This window comes from Benincasa hispida, chromosome 1 (assembly GCF_027475165.1).
Source record: "Benincasa hispida cultivar pf3 chromosome 1, pf3_genome.v1.1, whole genome shotgun sequence".
Taxonomy (NCBI): domain Eukaryota; kingdom Viridiplantae; phylum Streptophyta; class Magnoliopsida; order Cucurbitales; family Cucurbitaceae; genus Benincasa; species Benincasa hispida.
The window spans coordinates 65471978-65493913 of NC_143478.1; the positions used below are offsets into that span (position 1 = coordinate 65471978).

The window sequence follows — 21936 nt, forward strand, 5'->3', positions numbered from 1 at the left end:
TATTATATACATTTGAGTGAGAATATTATAAATATTATAATTATATAGATGTTCATAATCTTTATAAGGTTACAAAATCATCCAATAACCTCCTATTAATATCCATAACTTTCTTGTTCCCTATTTATTTTTTATTATTGTAAGAGAATAACACATATATGTTCTCTACTTCCCTCCATTTCCACAGGTATTATTTGGTTGTTAATCATCTCAATGTTAAGTAATTTTACTTGAACTGTGAAAGACATCCTGATGCTAAATGTTATCAAGGTTGGTACACAAGAGTAAAACTCAAGCCAAATGTTGAAATTCAAATTTAATAGTTTTTTTTTCTTTTTTGGTAAAGATATCGTAATTAAAGTGTGGGGTGGGAGAGTTCGATAGCACTATGGCAGTCGAGCTAGCAAATCTAATAGTTTTAAGACTATAAAAATCTCCACAAAAAAAAAAAAAAAAAAAAAAATAGATAGTTAAAAAATGTAGTTGAGGCAATCCGACATGAACACACAACCATGCCATCCAAAAAAAATATCACTCTATTACATATAGAGAATCCCTAAAACGCATGTCCATCAAATGTCTTTTATGTCTTCAAATAAGTAAGAGTTAGATACTTGTCAAATACAAACACATTACCCAAGCTAAAGTGATCATGCTTCATAATCTTAGAAAGATTTTGGTTTTTCCATTGTCAAATAAACTTACAACAATCTGAAGAAGTGCCCTGTAATAGAATAGGTGCACAAAGCTGGAACAAAGCACATCAAGATCGACAAACCAGGCGACCCGGCAACAGGTTGTTAGATCAAATATTAGCTCTACTTCTAGCGCCGTCTTGATGTTGCTAACTACTTAGCACTCACAGAATTACCTCTATAGGCCACCAACAAATCCTTCATATTATCAGGAAACCTACACACGAATCTATCCAAGAAATCCTCATCAGACATCCCCAATGTGAGGATAAATTTCGGGTGCTTCTTCATTAGCCTCTTCGACTTCACAATCTGTAGAACTCTATAACGAGGGAGCACCCTCCCCTGCATTGCGTGCATCAAACAAGCAGGGCTACCAACAATATCTGATTTGCTGACTTTGGCCTCATTCATGAAAAATTCTAGACCAAGCTTAAGCTTACCAATGGAAGTCCTTATCAAAACAGGAGCAGAAGTAAACATTCTCATGCATTCTTTCTCAGTTATTCCGAAGCTACAAATCAGCTCCACTTTCTTCTTTAAGGTCACCTTACTTACACTACTGATAGCATGAAGTCCATGAACAAACATTCTAGTATTGGTAGAAAACCCAATTTCTACAACCACAGAAACAATATCTTTAAGTCGAGATTCACTCCTACCGAAAAGTGAAGATTGCCTCTTCAGTAACATAAGGAGTTGAGAATCAACAATCCCACAACTTTGTAAGTAATTAATATTTATAGACAATCTTTTACATGGGGTTCTCATAAGCCTATCAGACCATCGCCGGATAACTAGTAGGAGATCGTCATTACAATTATCCTTAGGTAAAATATTCTTAAGAATCTCAACACTGGGCATCAATTTCTTCTCCAAACTAACAGTCAAAAGCGTAGAATGCCTTGAGATGAACTTACTCAAATCGGAGCCGACCAAGCCAAGATTCTGGAAGAACTCGATCTTTGGCTTCAGGGTTTTCTCAATGTTAGAAAACGCGATCTGCGGCGCGAGTCGAATCGCCGATCGAATGTGGGCATCGGAGAATCCAAGGTCTGAAAGATATTTGTAAACGGATTGAGGCTTTTCCGTCGATTGAAGGCCTCTACGGCAGCTCATAATCGACGCCGCTCTGGCAGGGGAGAGTTGGAAGGTATCGATGAGGTATTGGACGACGATTGCATTTGAAGCAGAGGATTGGGTGTGGGAAGAAGAAGAAGAAGAAGAGAAGAAATAATACAGGAATGGATGAATTCGGAGGAAGGAAGGAGGATTAAGGCGAGAGGAAACAGAGAATGATGGTCTCAGAGCGTACATTAACCCCCCTTGTTTAAACTTAGATCTCAATGATAGACCTGGAGATGGGAGGTTGGAGCATGAGGAGATTGCAGTACAGAGTGAAACAAGAGAAGGAGAAAAAGGATGACGGTAGTGTGTCGGCACAACGATGACGGCAGGTGGAGATGAAGAGAGAGACGGTGAGATTGGCTGCCGGAGGGAGTGAAGATTGAAGAAAACCTTTGAGATGGCGAAACATATAATCTGCAGACTGCAGTTTAGGGTTTGTTTTATTTTTTTTATTTATTTAAAATTAAAAATAACTATAACAGTATAATTGCAAAAATAGTTTTTCTTTTAACTTCTTGCTTCTAAATATCCTAACAATACATTTTATTTCATTTGCTAATTTTATATTTTATTAAATTTCATTCAGTTCCAAACAAAATTAAGATTTTCAATTCATTTTCATATTTTAAAATGTAGTAAGTTCAAATTACTTCTTATAATTATTAATACAATTTATCGCAAAAGTAGAAGGACAAAAATGTAGAATATCATATTTTCTTTTTCATTTACCTTGGATATCCAAACAAGAAAATTTAATTTTAGTTAATTCAAATCAATTTGATTCCAAATACAAATAGGAATTTGAAATCATTTTCGTTGAAATCTCAATACCAAACAAGATGTAAGAACTCAGAGACATAAAAATTTTAGGGTTTCAGACAACCGCATTCAATAATTGAAAATGGCTCCATTTTATGATTTGAGAAAATTTGTACGAATGGACTCTTTTTAGAGTCCAACTGACTTTTGGCCCAAGGTTTAAAAAACTAATGAAACATGACTCTCGGTTCTTCCTTTTTGTCACGCTTCTTCCTTTCGCTTCTCGCTCCTTCTTCTCACTCCTTCCTCTTGCTTCTCGCATCTTCCTTTTGTTCCACATGCGACACAACTGCAATTTTTTCTTCATTTTTTTCCTCTGTTTGAATTCTTCCTCTCGGTCCTTAGTCTCACTCTCGCTTCTTCATCTCGCTTTTTGGTTGCTCTTCTCATTCTCGCTCCTTCATCTCATTCTGATTTACACTTCACTAAGAAGCTAGAATTGAAAACCTTACTTGTGGATGGAGCTCTTGGGAGCGAGAATTGCAGGGTTTCCAATTGAGAAAAATCATCTCTTAACACTAGCTACTAACACTTTAGTGAGAGATCCCAAACGATATCGACATTTAGAAGGACGTCTCATGTACTTTTTCTTTTATGCAACCTGACTTGGCTTATGTGGTGCACATTTTGGCTCAATTTAAATAGACATCATGACAAGAACATTGAGATGTTGCAATTTGTACGATTTCATTATTAAAAAAGTTGTCTGGGTCAAGGAATCCTTCTTCACTCAAGTTGTGATATTTCTTTATTAGGCTAATGTGATTCCAATTGAACAAGTTGCTCCTTAGCTCTCTCACCATTTGGTTTGTCTTTCTTGATGGTTCCCATATCTCTTGGAAAACAAAGAAACAACAAATCATGTCTCATTCATTAGCAGAGGCCAAGTATCACTCCATGACTTCATTACATCTGAACTCAAGTGGCTTAAAGTGTTTTTTGGGAGTCTTGGGGTGGATCATCCCCATGCCTTTTCTTTTTTTTGTTTTGTTTTGTTTTGTTTTTTTTTTTTTTTTTTTTTTTTTGTGATAATCAATTACATATTACTCAAAATCTAGTTTTTCATGAATGCAAAAAATTTTAAAAAAAAAAAAAAACAGAGGTAGACTGTCATTATATTTGTGATGGTATTCAGGACAACGCCACTACTACATGTCATATTTCTACTAACGAACAACTTGTCTACATTTTTACGAAGGCCTTGGAGAAACAACAATTTTGGTATCCTCTTCATAAGTTGAATATTTGTGATCCTCATGCTACACCTTGAAGAGTATTAGGAAATATATTTTGCAGGGGAATTGTATATTTCCAATTCATTTATTTTGGAATGTAAATTAGAATATAATTATTGTTCATCTGCTTCTAAATGAAAAGGTTAAAAAACAACTTTCTTGATAGATTCTAATTTGAATCAACTAACAGAAATTAACTACTACATTCACAGTCATTTATAAATGTCATTCTTGCAATCAGTTGAGCAGAAAAAAATTGCATGTCATCACAAAAATGTTCATCCTGAAGATTGATTATATTGACATTAAATAGATTATATTGAAGACAACTTGGCAATACAACAGATTTCAAAAATCAATCATACTTGCAATTTCTCTCGATAAGAATCTCGATATTTACAAACGGGCGTGGTAGTACTTAGGTGTAGGACGCTTGCAAAATGGTATAGCTTTGCATCCCTGTTCATAAATGTTTTACCAATACATTACCAAAACGCCTGTAGATCCTTGGGATAATCATGAAGCAACTTTGAGGTTGACAAATGTTGATAATGAACTATGCAGGCTCACAAGGACGATTAGCCCAAAGCGAGCTCAATGCTCGGAGTCGTTGGAAAAACTCCCCGAGAGTAAGAAGGCCTTGAGCAGATTGTCGAGTCGTTAGAATTTTGTACATCTGTTGCAATGTTTCCTGTCGTAGATGGTCAGCCTATTTGGGCATTAGAAAAGAGAACAAAAAAAAAAAAAAAAATACATGATGTTACATGAAATGCTCAAGAAGACGAACATAATTCTAGATGTACCAATAGTGGGTTATGAGCTAAGCTTCGGCTAAACCTTGAAAATCTTAGCCCTATAATGCCTCTCAGATATTGAAATAATTCTTGCTAAGAACATCAATAAAATTTATAATAATTTAGATGCTACAGGCCCATTGAACTCATGAATCATGTTCTAAATGGTTAGAGAATGAACGATCGAGGTGATAACGCACTCTAACATACATGGCTTGGACTTAGGATGTGAAAGGTTTAAGTGACCAAGGAGAATGTTAATAAAATAACACATCATATCTCATTTGACTTATGATCTTGAGTTCAAGAAATATGTTACCTGATTCACAAAGCTAATGAGCGCTTCTAATCTCTCCATTGCAGCAGTCATTTGTAGAGGATGACTTCCTTCTCCCAGCTGACCAGCCACTACGCTATCAAATAGATTTTGTTGTAGTTTTTCCATACCTTGTCTAAGAGCATCTTCTGCTTGTAGACAAGATTTCCTAAGGCTACCAGTTTCCGAAATTTGTTGTTCAGTTAATGTCTCCAGTTGAGGTATCAAAACCTGCATATGACAACTTTGTGAATGTCATTAAACTAAGTGTGTTCATGAACTCATATAAATTCACTTAGTACTCTCATTCTTGAATAATGAAAGGCTTTCTGAATTTCCCGACTTCAAATATTGTAGCATCAAAGAGTGGTCGAAAATTGTGGACCTAATATATACATAGAAATCAATTGATTTTCAACAATATAAAAATGTCAAAATGTGGGACTTTTGAGACCATGATTGTCGAGAAGCATCCAAAGAATACCTTAAAATTTATGCCTCTAACATAGATTTCACTACAACACATGAAATAAACAAGAATGTTGAGTATATCTAAAGCTCTAATCTTCATTCTTTCAAGGGGGTGGTCCATGGAGCTACATACAATAGTGAATTAAGCCATGTTTGTGATTTAAACTCGACCTAAAGTCTTGTCTGATTGGAAGATTGACTCTTACTTTGATGTCAACTCTCTACTATGGTTTGCTACTCACATTAGATAAGATCATACCTTGAGAAGTTCTGAAGGGCGAAATCCTCCTATCCATAAGAAAAGTCTTTCGGCTGATGTTTTCCACATGCCTGACATTATGTAAGAGACATCGGCTTTTGCAGCTTTAGCTTTCATGCGAAAAAATTTAAAGTAGTGTCTCATTGCATTTTCTACGAGTATTCGAAGCTCGATATCAGTAATATCGGCATGCACAGCAGTCCTCAGATCGCAAATCTGCCTGTTCTGCTCCTCCACCCATTGCTCATACTCTGATTCAAATGCAGAGATGCCTACAAAACAAATAATGAGGATATGTTCAGAAGATAAGAACGCTAAAGATTAAGGTAGATTGCAAGTAAAATGAAGAAAGTTAGTAACAAATTAAGGTGAATAGGTCATAACTTTAGTCAATGAGGCTTCGGAAATGAATTTGCAGAGGTATACAAGTAGACAAAAAGAGTTGTTTTGGAATAGTCAAATTCATTAAGTGTTCTCTTCCTTACAACTTCACCAGCATTTTTGTTTTGTTTTTGTTTCCATAACTGGGGTATTGGGATCTTGCTCCTTGCATTAAAGCTTACAACTCCACCATTTCAACCCTCAAGGGCATTGGGAGATAGACAAGGATTTTAATTCATTAACAACCTTTTTGAAATGACTTTTAAAGTGTTCAAAAATGTTTTTAAGTAAAAAAAAAAGAAAATATTTAAGTATTTAGAAAGTCATTTCAAACAAACTCTAAGTTTCCAAGACTTGAACTCAGTACTTTGGAGGACACATCCCATTTCAGGCCGCAAATCTTTTTTATCATACCATACGTCTACGAGAAAATCTATGTTGAACGAGATGTGATGCCACTTAAAATAGGTCATCCTCAAGGAAAATTATTGAAAGTGGTAAGGAAGACCAGTCAATCTTGATATAAAAATATAAAAAGTATAAAGCAAAGAAGAAACAAAATGCCTTTTGTTAAAGCAGTGATGAAACATGCAACCACATCCAATGGGAGAAACTGCCTTTACCATACATCGATATGTTGGATAATCTTTACGTCTAGGACTCAAAAACGTTCAAACATATCCTAACCTTTACAGTTTACGATGACCCACATGTTGGGTTAAGACTTTGGACTTTTTATTCATGTTGACAATTCGACAAACACTTGACCTGCAAAAATTTTAGGCACTAATCACTTCCCCTAAATTGAACCTCTCGTATTAATTTCACATCTTAGAGCTTTCATTTCCCATCTTTCAGTTACCAGACCAAAAATCAAGCCATACAAGAACTATACTATTGACAAGACATTGAAGCATCATAGATTTTTTTTTTAAAAAAAAAAGGGTAGAAACAAAGAACGATTGGCCACCAGAAAACCAACCTGAATTTGTGGTTCCTGATAAACCCAACTGGTTATTATCAAATCGGGATCCAGCCAAGAGACCCTGAAGAAAAAGACAGGGCGGGACATTAAATTAGAGGAAAAGAAACGAAACCCATACATAATTTTCCGTAAAAAGTTGAATGAAGGGCTAAACAAAATGAATCAATTAGAAGGAATTATTGTTCATACTTGTTGTCTTGCCTTTTCAAGCTCTTGCTCCAATTGAATGAGTTTTAAGCGGCTTGTTTCCAATTGCTTAATATAAGCCTACAATTGCAAAAGGGGTTTGAATTAGTAGTCTATTAACACTGTTTTGTGATTGCAATTGAAACTTTGAAATTGAATGGTAGAATTTTGGTTCCTACCTTTTTCCGCAAGCGACTTTTGCGAGCTGCTTCCCGATTTTGTGCCAGGCGTCTTTGAATCTGCAATTGAGTTTTCAGTATAATTGTTCATGTTGTTCTTGATGGAGGGGAAAAAAAACAATAAGAAATTACTTATCAGTTGTTCGGTATTGAAATGTCCCAAATACTTTTTTTTAATTACATTTTATTTTAATTATTTATTTTGGTAACAATTTCAAATTTAGGCGGTGACTAGTTGATTTTTAAACCTCCAGGTAGTCCTTTCATTTTTTATTTTTACTTTAAGCCTATAAAAACGCGGTTACCATCTTTAGATTTCTCCCTTTGTTGTTTACCTTTTACTCATGTTTTCAAAAATCAAATCAAAATTTGAAAACGAAAAAAAAAATAGTTTTTAAAAATTTATTTTCATTTTTGAAATTTGTCTAAGAATTTAACTCTTGTACTTAACAAAAATGCAAACCATTATAAGAAAAGGTAAGAAAATAAGCTTCATTTTCAAAAACCAAAAATAAAAACGAAATGGTTACCAAACGAAGCCTTAATTTTCTGTTTATGCCCCATTTGGTAACTATTTGATTTTTAATTTTTGGTTTTTGAAAATTTTATTTGTTTTCTTTCAATTCCTTACCGTGGTTTTTATGTTTTCTAAGGGAAAAAAAAGTTGAATTCTTAATTAAAATTTAAAAACAAAAACATGTTTTTAAAAACTATTTTATTTTTTAGTTTTCAAAATTTGACTTGGTTTGTGATAATATTAATAGAAAGAAGATAATGAAGCAAAGAAACCGAGAAAAACCAAAAAGTTATCTATATATACCGTTAGTGTCTATTGAGAAAAAGTTATCTATAATATTCTTAGCCTATAGACACCGTTGGAAAAATGGAACCTTTGTTTTCTATTTTTTTTAAGTTATATTTGTTTCTTCCCAATTTTAAGTTATGATTTTCACTTTTGTGATACAGAAATATTGAATTCGAAGTCAAGTTCTAATGTTAGAATAAAAAATTTGAAAACTATTTTTTTTTCTAATTTTCAAAATTTTGCTAGACTTCTAAAAAATATTAGTAAAAAGTAGATAGCAGACCAATAGTGTTTATAAATAGAATTTTAAAAAAACCTTATGCTTATCCAACAACAACCATGTTTATTTTATTTTTTCTGCCTACACCTTTTGCTACTTAATAATAATAAAAAAATTATTTATTTTTGTTGTTAAATTTTAGAAATAATATGTTAAGAATTTGATATAGATACGGGTTTTATTCATTGAGTACATAGATATTTACATGGTAAGTATTTAAATTCACGTTAATTTTTTAAAATGAGAAAATGTTTTACATGATAAGGGAAAAGTTTTGAATATATATGACTCATAAAGTGTGATATTGATACTTAATTATGTGTGATATTGATAATTAATTATTTAAACTATCTCTAAATTATCGTGTGATAAATATTTAGATGACTAAAATGTTAGAAATGAATTCTAATATCCATATATTATTGATAAAAATAAATGATAAATTACATGTTTTGTATTTAAATTTTATAAAGTAGTTAATACGTTCCACATTAAGGATAGATTTTATTTATTTATGTTAAAAATCGTAGAGTGAAATTCATATCCTCGGCCTAAGTAAAAGATTGCCAATATCTTTACTACTTAGTTATGTCTTAATTGACTAAAAGATTTTTACTCTTAAATAGTTAAATTTATCTTAAATGTTATATATAATAAAATGTTTGATCGTACCTTATCAATGCGTTTGGTATCATCTTGATCAAATACATGTGGATCTCCAAGTGAGCCGAGAGAAGCATCATCGGACTAAAAAAGTTTAAGATAACAAAAATTAGTTATATTTAAGATAATTCTTTTATAGATTAAAAAAAACATAATAAATAAATTTAATCTTAATGAGCTCATTAAAATTTACACATATATCATATCAAAAGGTCAAATCTTCGAATTTTTTCTAATACTATTGTCAAATTAAAAAAATAAAAATAAAAAAAAGAATGCATGATAGAAATTTTATGTGTACTTTTATATTATAAATAAAATAAAGCTTATGAACTAACAAATGATCTAATTTTAACTATTTTTTTAACTTTAGATTTGAAAATTAAAAATTTCAACTCGAATCTCTTTGAAAAAAAAAAAGTAAATATAAAAAGATTAATGTTTAAAACACAACAAAAAAAAAAAACTATAAATGATTTTTTTTTTTTTTTCTTTTTAACACTAGAAGGTAGGGGATTGTAACCACAGATTTCATCGCTAACACATTCGTACGTCAATTAAACACACATATAATTTTTCAAAATGTTCAATACATTAGTAATTTTTTCCTTAAAAAACAAAATATTGCCACTCATATAAAAAGAAAAAAAATAATAACTTATATTAATATATAGGTGATCTTTTAATGAAGGTTGTTTATTAAAGGAATTAATAAAAAAATTATAGTGGGTGGCAATTTAAGAATGGGATATTTAAAATGTGTCACACATTTTTACTATCTTGTAGCTATGGTACTTTTTAGTATATGAAGTATATCGAGTGTATCAACAGTATTAAGCGTATCAACCGTATCAAATGTATCGTGTGTGTCAAGTGTGTATCAGGTATATTTATACTTTTTTGACATTTTATGGATTGAATTTGTTTTCTGCCATTTTTGCAAAAATAGTAAGTTTGGATTATGGGTCTAATTTTTAAATTTTATTTTGTCAAATCTTAAAAAAAAAAAAAAGATATAGAATATGTTTTTATTTAAAAGACAGAAAATGAAAATGTTATGAAAGAGAATCACCTGATTTTCTAGCTTGGTATCAGCTTCAATAATAAAGGAGGATGGTGGATCTAAATTGGCATTGGTTCTAAAAGTTTCTCCCCACATTCCAATATGGTGGATAGGTTCATACAATCCCATCCTTCCTGGATTGTAAAATTTAGTGGATGATGAGTTCATGCTATCTTCACACCTAACACTTCTAAATTAAAAAAAATTTTAAAAAAAAAAACCATAATACTATTATTAACAATTTTAATAACAATAATATACTCAACATCTATTAATCTTGTTGATCTATATCATATTATATTCTTAAACAAACCCATTTTAATTTTATATTACAAAGTGAAACATAGCAGTGAAGATATCAATTTATTATGAAAGAATAAAAATGATGGAATTGAAATCTAATTAGCAAATTATGAAAGCAATAATCAAATGAAAATCAATTCTAATTTTACTTAGTTTCTTAAAAGACTCATTATTTATTAATTTTTAATGATTTATTACAGTTCTATTGAATTCTTGGTTTGTAGTATTTTGGAATTAGACTTATAAACATCATTTCTATGTCTAAAAATTTTCTTTATTTTGTTATTTACATTTTACCAATGTTTTCAAAAATCAAGTCTTTTTAAGTTTTGAAAATTAAACAAAGCAATTTTCAAAAAATTTGTTGCTTTTAGTTAAATTTCAGTGAAAATTCAAATTTCAATCATTGCATTGTAATGGTGCACAAAGATGATAAATTGGATTTTTCTTCTTTTTTTTAAACTCTTTGGCTTGTGATATATATATATATATATATTTTCATTTTTAATAAAACAACTAAAAATGCTAAAATGAGATATAATCAGTGATAATCGAAATATACTTCATTTTTCAATATATAGATTAAAATTTTCATACTTCACTTGTATTAAATAATTAAAATTAATAATAAAACAACTAAAATGATTAGCCAAAAATTGACCATTTTATTAAAAGAAAATTAAAAGGAATTGAAATAATTATCAAACCACCCATAAGCATATAATCAAATCAAAATCGAGATAATTTTTAATTTCATCGAAACAAAACTCGAGAACAGTTGAAATTTAATTTAAATTTCAAAATTTGAAGATAGAAAGAAAGGGGACAAATTAATCATATAATATAATGAAATTAATTACAATAAAAACAAAAGAGATATAATTAAGATTAATTCGAAAGCGAAGTGCAATAAAATAAACCAATAAAAAATAATGCAAATAAGCTGGCACCAATATATTTTTTTTCCATTTTATTTATTTACTTAAAAAAAATCCCAAATATTCTTGACAAATGGGAAGAAAAAGTTCCCCAGCAACTCTTCCAAGAAGAAGACAATATTTTCCCAGAAACTTCAAAACCATGTAACAAAATCATTCGAACAAAAATCCGAGCATAACTCAACAGTTAAAACATCAATAACAAAATAAAAAAACTAAAATCCGAACACCGCCGGATCAACAAATTGGATTGAAAACCAATCAAAAGCCGAATCGAGAGTGAAGAGATGCACCGTTGGTCCAAATTCACTCATAACAATCGTGAAAATCGAAATACTGGAGAGAGCGTAGATCAATATAAATGGAGAAAATGGAAGAGAAGAGGTAGAAGAACAAACCTGGAATAGAAGAAGAAGAAATTTGGATTGGAAAAGCAGTGTATTTTGGATAATTAGTGAGCTCAAACATAAACATCCCCCAAGAGAGGAAAAAAAAGGGCCTTCAAAGTCAGTTGCTTTCTTCTTTGGATCAAATTAGCTTCTATTTCTTGTTCCCACCATCTTAATTAACTGCCCTCTTTTCTTTTTTTTTTTCCCTGCCCTTTTTGTCTTCCTTTTCTCGCTGTTTTTTTTTTCAATTATATTTTTGTACCCTTCTTTTGTTTTTCTCTCTCCTTTTGGTTTTTTTGTCTTTTCTCTCTCTTAAATGAATATTTATTATTTTTATACGGGATGTGGGCTTAGTTTTGAAATGGGTCAAGGTTTAATATGATTGGATTTTCATGGCTGTGGTTTTTTGAAGCTTAGTTTCTCTTTGCACATTATTAGTTTTAGTTTTAATTTTGTGATGTCATATATATATATATATATATTGATTAAAGTTACCTATCTTTCTTTCTTATCATATATTAAAATCGTGTGATTATTATTATTATTATTTTATATTACTAATATAGTACTTGATGATGATATCAACATTTTCTGCTATAATCATGTCTCTGATTAGGGAAAAAATAATTATATGAATATTAAAAAAAAAAAAATCTTATCCTTATCTGATTGATAATATAGATTTGTTTGGTTATTTCAAACTTTCAAATTAAATAAACCAATAGAATGGAAATTCTACTTGGATCCCTACTTCTCTTTTAGAATTTTGTGTCGTTTTGTTGTGGTAGTTAAAAGGGAGCTTATTATTTCTTTGATGACCTATGTAAACTTTCTTGGAATTGGATGATGACTTTGTATTATATATTTTTTTTAAAAAAATTAAGTTCTCAAAGAAAAATAGCCATAAAATATAGTGGTGGTTGTAATTATACCCTGAAAGTTACAATCGTAAAAATTGAGCCGTCAAACTTACATAATTGTAGAATAAGGGGTTCAATTTTTATCATTTAAGGATCTAATTTTTACAATTTTTGTAAGTTTGAAGGTCTAATTTTAACATTGTAGAGATTTAAAGATGTAACTATGACTACTATCATATTTTAAGGATATTTTTTTGTAATTTGCTCTTTAACCTTTAAGCAAGTTGTTAACAATCATGCTTAAAATAAGACAATGACTTAGTAATTAACAAAACATGATTTAATTCTTTTTTTTTTAATTAATTGTCATGAAACTATTCCAATTTTCAAGTATATATAAAAACAAATTTGTTTACCATTTGTAGTATAGCTCATCATCCCAAGAGAGACAACATGCTTGGTTTCTAGAGACCCCAATTTTATTTTATTTTTTTGTTGGTTATTTATTTATTTATTTATTTTATTTATTTATTTTATTTTTTTTTTTACAAAATTATAGAAGAATGTGGGGAATATCTATGTGGTGATTGGGGCCAACCAATTTCTCAAATAGCATCTCCCACTTCCATGGTTGCCATAGTGTTTTTCTGAAGAGACATCCAAGTGTTTCCTAAATTATTGTATAAAGTTTGTTAAATTATTTTTATTTGGACACCCTTTTTAATTTCTACTTCTTTTTAAAGAATAGAAATCTAATAAATTCTTCTTATCATATCTTATATTTAAAATAATATTCCACAAATGAGTCCTAACTAAAAAACAAGTTTGGTCAATATAGTTTTTAATACAACTTTTGGAAGTAGTCTTTTAAAAAAATATATAAAACATGTTACACGAAATGCTATTAATTATATGGTTTCTCTAAATTTCTTTTAGAGATTTCAAAACTATTTACCAAATATTCTAATCATTTTTTTTTCATAATTGTAGCTTTTAAATGAATTATATATTTTTTTTCTTGGTAACATGTGAGATTGGAGAATCAAAGATCTAATTTTAAAGTTAAAAATATAAGTACTATATCAATTGGACTATATATTTTGGTAGATGAATTGTTATCTAGAATAATTGAAGTGGTTCTTCACGCGAAAGAACGAGTAAGGATGGAAATGGTGGATAATGTATTAAAAAGAAATTAAAATAGGTTGAGATAAGTATAAAGGAAAAAGAAATGAGGAAAAAAAAATGAATAATTAGGCATGATGGAGGAATGGTATGTATATAAAGTAAAGAAAGTGGGAGGCAATTGGGATTTGTTTAATGCAGGTTGGGTTGGGTGATTGGATTCCATAGTGGTTTTTTTTTTTTTTTTTTTTTTGCCTTTTATTTATATATTTTAATTTATTCTATGCTTATTCAAATTTGTATGGAATGTCACCTATTTCAGCTTCTTTCTTATTTACTTCTCTAAGTGGGTTTCTAAAGTGCTTTCCCACTTACAAATGGCTTCTTTCTTTCTCTTTCTTAGATTCATTAACAAGAATGAGAATTTAGATTCCAAGTCACTTCTCAACTTGGCTATAGGATGCTATTTTCTTATTTCTATTTCTTTTATATCTTTTATTTGGTTAATTCTCACTCGTAATTCCATCTTTTTAAGACTTCTTTTCATAATTATTTGGTTTTTTAAAATTAAATTTATTTCTTATTAAATTCTTACTATGGTTTGTATATCTTCTTGAATTCTTAAACCAAATTCCAATAACAAAGACAAGTTTTTGATAACTATTTTTTTTTATGATTTTTCAATTTTGGCTTGGTTTTTGAGAATATTGGTAAAATGTAGATAACAAAACAAGAAATTTAGAATCACAATGAGTGTTTATAGGCTTAATTTTTAAAAACTAAAAATAAAAATCAAATGATTACCAAACGAGATCTAATATATTGATAAAAAGTAAATAACAAAATAAGAAATTTAGAGGTGGAAGTGATGTTTATAGACTTAATTTTTAAAAACTAAAAATTAGAAACCAAATGTTTACGAAAAATAGCCTAAATTTTAAAGGTTTCAATTTTGGAGTTTCATATTTATTTATTTATTTAGGGAGATTTTCAAAAATTAAAAATGAGGAAAACTATTTACTCAAAATAGCAAAATTTTAACCTTGTTTAATAGAGACGGATAGAGGCCGATAAAAATATATCGGTGTCTATTAGTGATAGACGCTGATAAAAGTCTATCATATCTATCAGTGTTTTTTCCTACTTCTATAAATAGTTTGACATTTTGTCTTAAAAAATTTTCCTTTATTTATTATTACTTTAGTATAATTAGAAGTAGAAAATTCGAATTATGGACCTTATTGTTATCAATATATTCAAATGTCAATCCAACTATCGTCAGTTTAGTTAATTTCATATTTACTAGGGTAAAATCAATTGTGTATTGTATTTAAAGAGTCGAGAAATAACAAGAATACTTAACGTGTACGACTAACTATTGAGACCGAAGTAATTTTTTAATAAGAGATAAGTATTAGAAGGCCAGAATTTGCAAGTAACTGTTTTTTTTTCCCTTTTTCTTTTAATTTTTAAAGTAATTGTATTCTTTGACATGTTCAGATTCTCTTAATTTTTATCATAAACGAATACAATTATATTTATAAATAGAATTCGAAATTATTATTATTATTTACAGTATATAGTAAATAAGTTACTTTAATTGTTTTTATAGGATAATTTCAACTATATGTTAAATTGAGTTATGCTTACGTTGACAAAATTAATTTCATTGTCATACTATGTAATATGTAAATAAATTAATTTCTATCGAATAATTATCCATATAAGAAATCTAATTTTTCAACTCAAACTACATTAATTTAAAAGGTCAAAAAGGAAGAAAAAAAGGAGAGATTAAAACACATTTAAAATAAGAACTTGTTAAAGTAAGATTGATATAATTATGCTTGATGTGAAGGAGCAGAGGAGTCCTACATTTAAAATATCTAAATAGAAAAAGACTTTGCTAATGAATATATTCTCATTTGCATGGTGCTGTACTTATTTATTTATTTTTTTTTACAATACCAATTTTAACTATTTTTAATTTTAAGAACAATAATTAAAAAAAATAGAAATGCAATCAAGTTTTAGATTCCATCAAGATTGAGTCTTTAGGGAGATTATTAAAAAAAAAAAGAAAAAGAAAAAAAAAAGAAAAAGAAAAAGGAACTCTCTTTTACTTCTATAATTTAATGAGTTGTTCAAATTTTTTTTTTAACTTTTTTTTAAATTTAAATATAGTTGGAATGAGGATTTGGACTATCAATGTTTTATGATATACTAATTCATGCTCGCGTTATTTAAATAAATGATTTTTTTTTACTTTTTATTTCAATGTTACTAAATCATAAAAATTTATCATGAACTCACTAATTAATCACATTAAATTCTAACCAATAAATATCTCCAATAATGTAGGAGAAAAATGTCCAAGTCTATGTTATCCAAATCTAGCTAAAAAAATAAATAAAATATCATAATCAAAACAGTCCATTGCCATAAAAATAGTCTCATTCAATAAATATATATATATAAAACACCCACAACATAATTTTTCAAGAAAAAAACTACGGATTTATTAATTTTAAATTAGAATTTAACTCGAGTGAAGTTAAAACTATTTATACAGATAGAAGAATATTAATTTGGCATAACACTGATTAATACAATTCAAACTAAAAAAGAAAAAATTTACCTTTGAGAATCTCTTTTTCATATTATAGATTCGAATATATCTTCACTCGTTCGTTAAAAGATGGTAATGTTTTCAAAATATATATACATAGCGATAAAAAGTTAATTTTTCCAAAAGAATTAAAAGAAATAAAAATAAAAACAAAAAGTTGAGACCCTTTGGGCAACTAGGAAGCCATATATAAGTACCGAAGCTAATCATGTGATTAAAAAGCCTACATGCCTGTCCACCAAAAGAATTGTGTTCCAACCAATAATATTTCGACACGTCCACAATGGGACCATAAATTTAATTATGGAAAAATAGTGTCTCGGAGTTGTAAATTGATAATGTTGACGTGGTGGTTATTAAATTATTCCATAAAATATTGGGGGCAAGATTTGTTCTTAAGAGCTCGTTTTGAGACTTCGAAAAGCCACTTGGACGTGACTATTGGAAAATGAAACCAAACATTTAAATATTTATTTCACTTTATCTTTTAATTCTTTATTAACCAAATGGATCTAAACTTTTTCATTCACACATCTATATTACTACTTTAAAATTACGTTCAATTATATATACTTTAATTTTTCCTTTTCTTCTTTTTTTTTTTTTTTAAAAAAAATGAAATACGTGTCGATTTGAGTCTTCTTGTATACACCGAAGTTAATTTCATAGTTGTCGCTTGATTTCGTTTATTAAAATATATTGTTCTTAATGAAACTATCAAGTTTAAAATTTTAAGTCGATAACAATCTCGATAAATTATAGATTTAACTCCTTAACAACATGCCTGTTTAGAGATTAAACTTTGAAAGGTTTTAATTACGTTTTAAACTTTGAATTAACATATCTATTTAGTTTAAGTCATTAACCTTATTTATGAGATGTTTATATGATATGTCTATTATATGAATTTTGATTGAATTGACATGATGACAGTAAATAGTTGTATAAGCTTAAGGCGGATTCGTGATTGATTTTAAAATGATCATTTTTGTCATTTTGAAAATTACTATAAAACGTACTTTTAACGATTCAAAGCCAATAGTGATAAAATGAAATTGCATTTAAAAGTGTCACATTTAAATATCAAATTAATTTCAAGTTATCAAAGACATGACAAAAGTGATTTTAACAATAATTTTAAAATCACTCCTAAATATATTCTTAAAATTAATAATACAATTACATCGAAAGTCAATGAATTGATCTCCCACTTTCGAAAGGGTTGAATTTAAAAGAAAAAAAGATACATACTAAATTAAAGAAAAAGAAAAAAAAAATCTTAAGCAAGTAAATATCTTATTTTTGAAATAATGCAAGAGATTACATCTTTTAAAAAATGATTTTGAATACTTTTATGAATTTTTATCCATTATTTCTTAAATATTTATTGATGTCAGAGTAATATTTTAGAATTTGATAGCTGGATCAGTATCAATATTTAAGTCTTTTGTTGTAGACTTGAGTGAAATGTTGCAAAAGCAATATTCAATTTATAAATTAACCAATAGAAACATGACATGTCAAATAAATCTAATTGATGGATGAAATTAATGCTCTGCTATTGTAATCCCACTTTATATAAGTTGTTATTATGAATAATATAATATAGTGTTCATTAATTTAATATGATAGATGTAACAATTAATATATGTGTAGGGTGACATCATTGTTCTTTCTTTTTTTTCAAAAAAAAAAAAATTGGAGAGTTAGGATATCAAAATGGTCCTCTTTATCATTCCAAGAATTTGAACAAATAAATTATAAATAATTTGAATAATTGAATTGAATTTGGTGACTATTATTGGTAACATTCTTTTTATGGAATTAAAAAGCTACCAAAACTCATAATCAATAATATTTTTATTTTAAATGGTATAATTATTAAAAATATTTTTAAATATAATAAAATATCATGATAAACAGTCATTTTCTTATATTTGAATAATTCTAATATTTTTTTCATAATTTTCTTTTATATATTATTTTATTATTGAACTTAAACTTAATCTTATATGATTAAATCATTGGACTCATATCATGGTAATTTTTATTTTAAATTTCTGAAAGAAATTTTATATTTAAAATTAACTAACATGATGGAGATTACAATTATAGTAACTATTAATTAACTAGTTATTGATTAACTTTGTAATATTTTAACATGTTAGGCTACTTGTCCTCTTAGCAAGTGACATTTGAATAAATTAAAATAAAAACTCTTCTTTTTTAGAAAAAAGGCCCCAAAAAAAATTTAAACTTTATTTTAGTTCTTAAGCTTCTATTTTTATTCTATTTTTTATCCGTGTACTTCAACCTATTATAGTTTTTTTTTTTTTTTAATCACAACCTATTATGTTTTTTTTAAAGAACAACTTATTATGTTTATTTTGTTAAATGCAAAATATTTCAGTATGTTCTTATAAATTTATCAAAATTAGTATAAATGTGTATTTTGCATATTTACAAAATTAGTAATTATATTTATTTACAATAATAACAAATATTTGAAGTGACATACAGTAGCATCAATTTTCAAAATGATTCACGTTTATGTTAATTATTTTGATTTCATTTGATAATCATTTAGTCCGGTTTAATAACCATTTAGTTTAATAACTATTTAATTTTTTGTTTTTGTTTTTAGAAATTAAGTTTATAGACACTACTTTCACCTTCAAATTTATTCATTTGTTATCTATTTATTTTTATCAATGATTTAAAAAACAAAGTTAAATTTTAAAAACTAAAAAAAAAAAAATAACCTATAAAATTTGTTTGTTTTTAGAATTTAGCTAAGAATTCAACTATTATATTTAAAAAAGATGCAATTCATGATAAGAAATAAGAGAGAATGTGCTTAATTTTCAAAAACAAAAAACAAAAAACGAATTGGTTATCAAACAGGGGCTTCGTTTTTTGTTTTTGAAAATTAAGCCTATAGATATTACTTTCACCTTCAAACTGTTTCCTTTGTTATCTATTTTTTACCAATGGTTTAAAAAATCAAGCTAAAATTTGAAAACTTAAAAAATTAGTTTTTAAAAACTTGTTCTTATATTTAGAATTTGACTAAAAAGTCAACTATTTTTCTTAATAAAGATATAAATCATTGTAAAAATTGGGAGAAAATAAACTTAATTTTTAAAAATAAAAAATAAAAAGTAAAATAATTACCAAGTGGAACCTTAATAAATGATTTATCAAAATAAGTTAATAATCTTATATATGAAATTTAAGTACACTAAAAAATATTTGAAAATTAAAAAAAATATATTTAAAAATTAGAGGACCAAAAATGTAGTCCAAAACGAGAAAGAATGTCTCAACTATATTGATAAATTAGATGAAATCACATAGTTGTAAAGCAATTATTCTTGCTTTTTTTCTTTCCTATAAAAATATCATAATTGTTCTTTAAAAAAACGCAATTTGGATTTGTCAGCCTTTTTGCTTTCCTTTCAAATATCCATAATCTAAGTTATGTAGAATCACTATGAATCTTGTTAAGATTTTCTGATTATTCTAAATAAATATCACAAAAAAGTGCATTGTTTCAAGTGATGTGTTTAAAAAATTAGATGACTTAAGTTATGTGTTTAAATAGATTGAACTAATTTAAAATTTATGGGTTTGAAAAAATATTTGATTTTCATATGATATAATTATGTAGGCATAAATCTTCTCTCTTTTTACTTCCATAGAAAAACTAAAAGTAGAATTATAAATAAAATCACGTTTTTTTTTAATTCTAACGTAAGAATGAGAGAATTTAAACCTTTAACATTGAGTCGATGATATATTTTGATATTATAAATGGTTTAACAAATTGAAGTCAGCTTGCTACTAAAAAGAACTATGTGCATCTCAATACGGTAATAAATCACATACATTCTGACGATCAAGTTAGTCTCGTGTGATGAATAGCTTAATAGTATAATAGTAACAAATTCAATGTGCCATAGACAAATGATTTTCATAGCTTATATATCACTTAGTCTTACATAATTGAAATTCAGGCTCATCATTGTCCTATTTGTAACTTTTGAAGTTGTTGGACCACTCGGTGGTAATTATACCATCATCATTTAAATCTATAATTGACCTTTTAAGTACCTTGTCCATTCAATTCTTAGTGTTATATATATCTTTTATGGATCATGTGTTAAAAATTTGAATGGCTCCCATAAATACATACTTGTGGGTCGGTCTCATAGGAAAAGGCCGAGGCAGCGACACAGTTTACATGTAGATCGACCATTGTGTGCATACTTGACCAACCTATAGACCTCCTATGGACTTGGTCCTCGATCCCCTCGCGTTTCAGTTATCCCTTTTTGTCTTTAAGCTTTATATCTTTGAGATTTGGCTTTTCCTATTTCGATAAATCTATTCATAACAGAATATATTCCATCTAGTTGAACTATGTTGAGTTGCCAAAAATTAAATTATCGTATTTTAAAACATGCATGAGAAAAGTAAAATTTATTATTTACCAAATTTATCTATGCATAAAATTACCGTGCCTTTTATATTGATCGAAATTTGTAATTTATAAATCTTAAATTTGCCCATCAAATATGTATATATGTTTTATTGTCATATTTATTACAGTTAATATCTATATATATAGATACAATAATATCTAATTTTTAGTATAATTATTGGAAAAAAAAACTTATCACAATACATTTGACCATGATAGTTTATAGCTAGCAATTGTTTATTGTTGACAGAAACATATTGTCATTTAAAAACTAATTAAGACAGTGTTAGAAAATGCTATGAAATCTCAATTTTCTTGTAGTGTATAAGTTCAACAAACTCAAATTTGTCAGTATATTTTCTTTTACTTTTTGGAAAGACAAGAGGACACAAGTTAAACAAATTCAAACCTATATAGGTAGGTTTTATAAATTTAGTTATTTTGTTCTCCGGGCACAAATTTTAGGGTGCATTTGGATTAATTTTTTAAATGTTAAATTTTGATTTTGAAAAAAATTAAGTGTTTGGCGACCACTAAAAATAACTTTTGAAATATATTTTAACTAGATTTTATCAAAGGAGTTCAAATAAAAATGAGTTTTTTAAAAAAATATTTTTTTTCTCTAATCAATCAAAACATGTCTTTAATAAACCCGAATCAAGAGTGTGCTCAAAGCATCTAATTAATTTATTATGAAAATGTTCATAGAAAAATTGAGGTTAATTTAAAAAGCGATTCCAAACAGTTTTTTTTTTTAAGAGAATTATTCAAAACGTGCTTGGAATCTTGAGCCAAACAAGTTGATTTATTATACACTTAGAAGTACATTTGAATTTCTAAACCAAATTTTACAAATAAAAACAAATTATGCAAAGAAAGTTTGTTTCTAAATGATATGCGTAAATCAATAGCTTTAGTAACAACACACCTTTCTCCCTAAATGATATGCG

The 21936-nt window shown here is 27.9% G+C and overlaps 2 protein-coding genes across 11 annotated transcripts; both read right to left on the reverse strand.

The window, feature by feature from the left end:
- Nucleotides 1-513: 513 nt before the first annotated feature.
- Nucleotides 514-2258, reverse strand: LOC120078340 (transcription termination factor MTERF8, chloroplastic-like). Its single transcript, XM_039032591.2, has one exon. The coding sequence runs from the start codon at nucleotides 2010-2012 to the stop codon at nucleotides 849-851; it is 1164 nt and encodes a 387-aa protein (XP_038888519.1). The 5' UTR covers nucleotides 2013-2258; the 3' UTR covers nucleotides 514-848.
- Nucleotides 2259-4154: 1896 nt separating this feature from the next.
- On the reverse strand, nucleotides 4155-12195 carry LOC120070267 (transcription factor TGA1-like). Of its 10 annotated transcripts, none has more exons than XM_090307531.1 (9): nucleotides 11899-12195; nucleotides 10269-10449; nucleotides 9206-9280; nucleotides 7449-7508; nucleotides 7273-7350; nucleotides 7081-7144; nucleotides 5718-5989; nucleotides 4991-5218; nucleotides 4155-4586 (listed from the first exon to the last, which is right to left on the reverse strand). In XM_090307531.1, the coding sequence occupies exons 2-9, from the start codon at nucleotides 10425-10427 to the stop codon at nucleotides 4434-4436; spliced, it is 1089 nt and encodes a 362-aa protein (XP_090163657.1). In that variant the 5' UTR covers nucleotides 10428-10449; nucleotides 11899-12195; the 3' UTR covers nucleotides 4155-4433. The 10 variants fall into 10 exon arrangements, with proteins under 10 accessions (XP_090163657.1, XP_090163661.1, XP_038878091.2 ...); XM_090307535.1 differs by having other exon boundaries at nucleotides 10269-10446; nucleotides 11899-12193; XM_039022163.2 differs by having other exon boundaries at nucleotides 10269-10393; nucleotides 11899-12139.
- Between the last annotated feature and the right edge of the window lie 9741 nt (nucleotides 12196-21936).

Bases quoted from the DNA above. Each gene is read 5' to 3' on its own strand.
- LOC120078340 (XM_039032591.2), bottom strand. From the start codon at position 2,012: ATGTACGCTCTGAGACCATCATTCTCTGTTTCCTCTCGCCTTAATCCT.
- LOC120070267 (XM_039022163.2), bottom strand. From the start codon at position 11,974: ATGTTTATGTTTGAGCTCACTAATTATCCAAAATACACTGCTTTTCCA. The intron at 9,281-10,268 runs GTGATTCTCTTT...AAACTTTTTTAG, and splicing joins ATACCAAGCTAGAAAATCAG to TCCGATGATGCTTCTCTCGG. The intron at 5,990-7,080 runs GTTGGTTTTCTG...TTTGTTTTGTAG, and splicing joins ATCAGGAACCACAAATTCAG to GCATCTCTGCATTTGAATCA.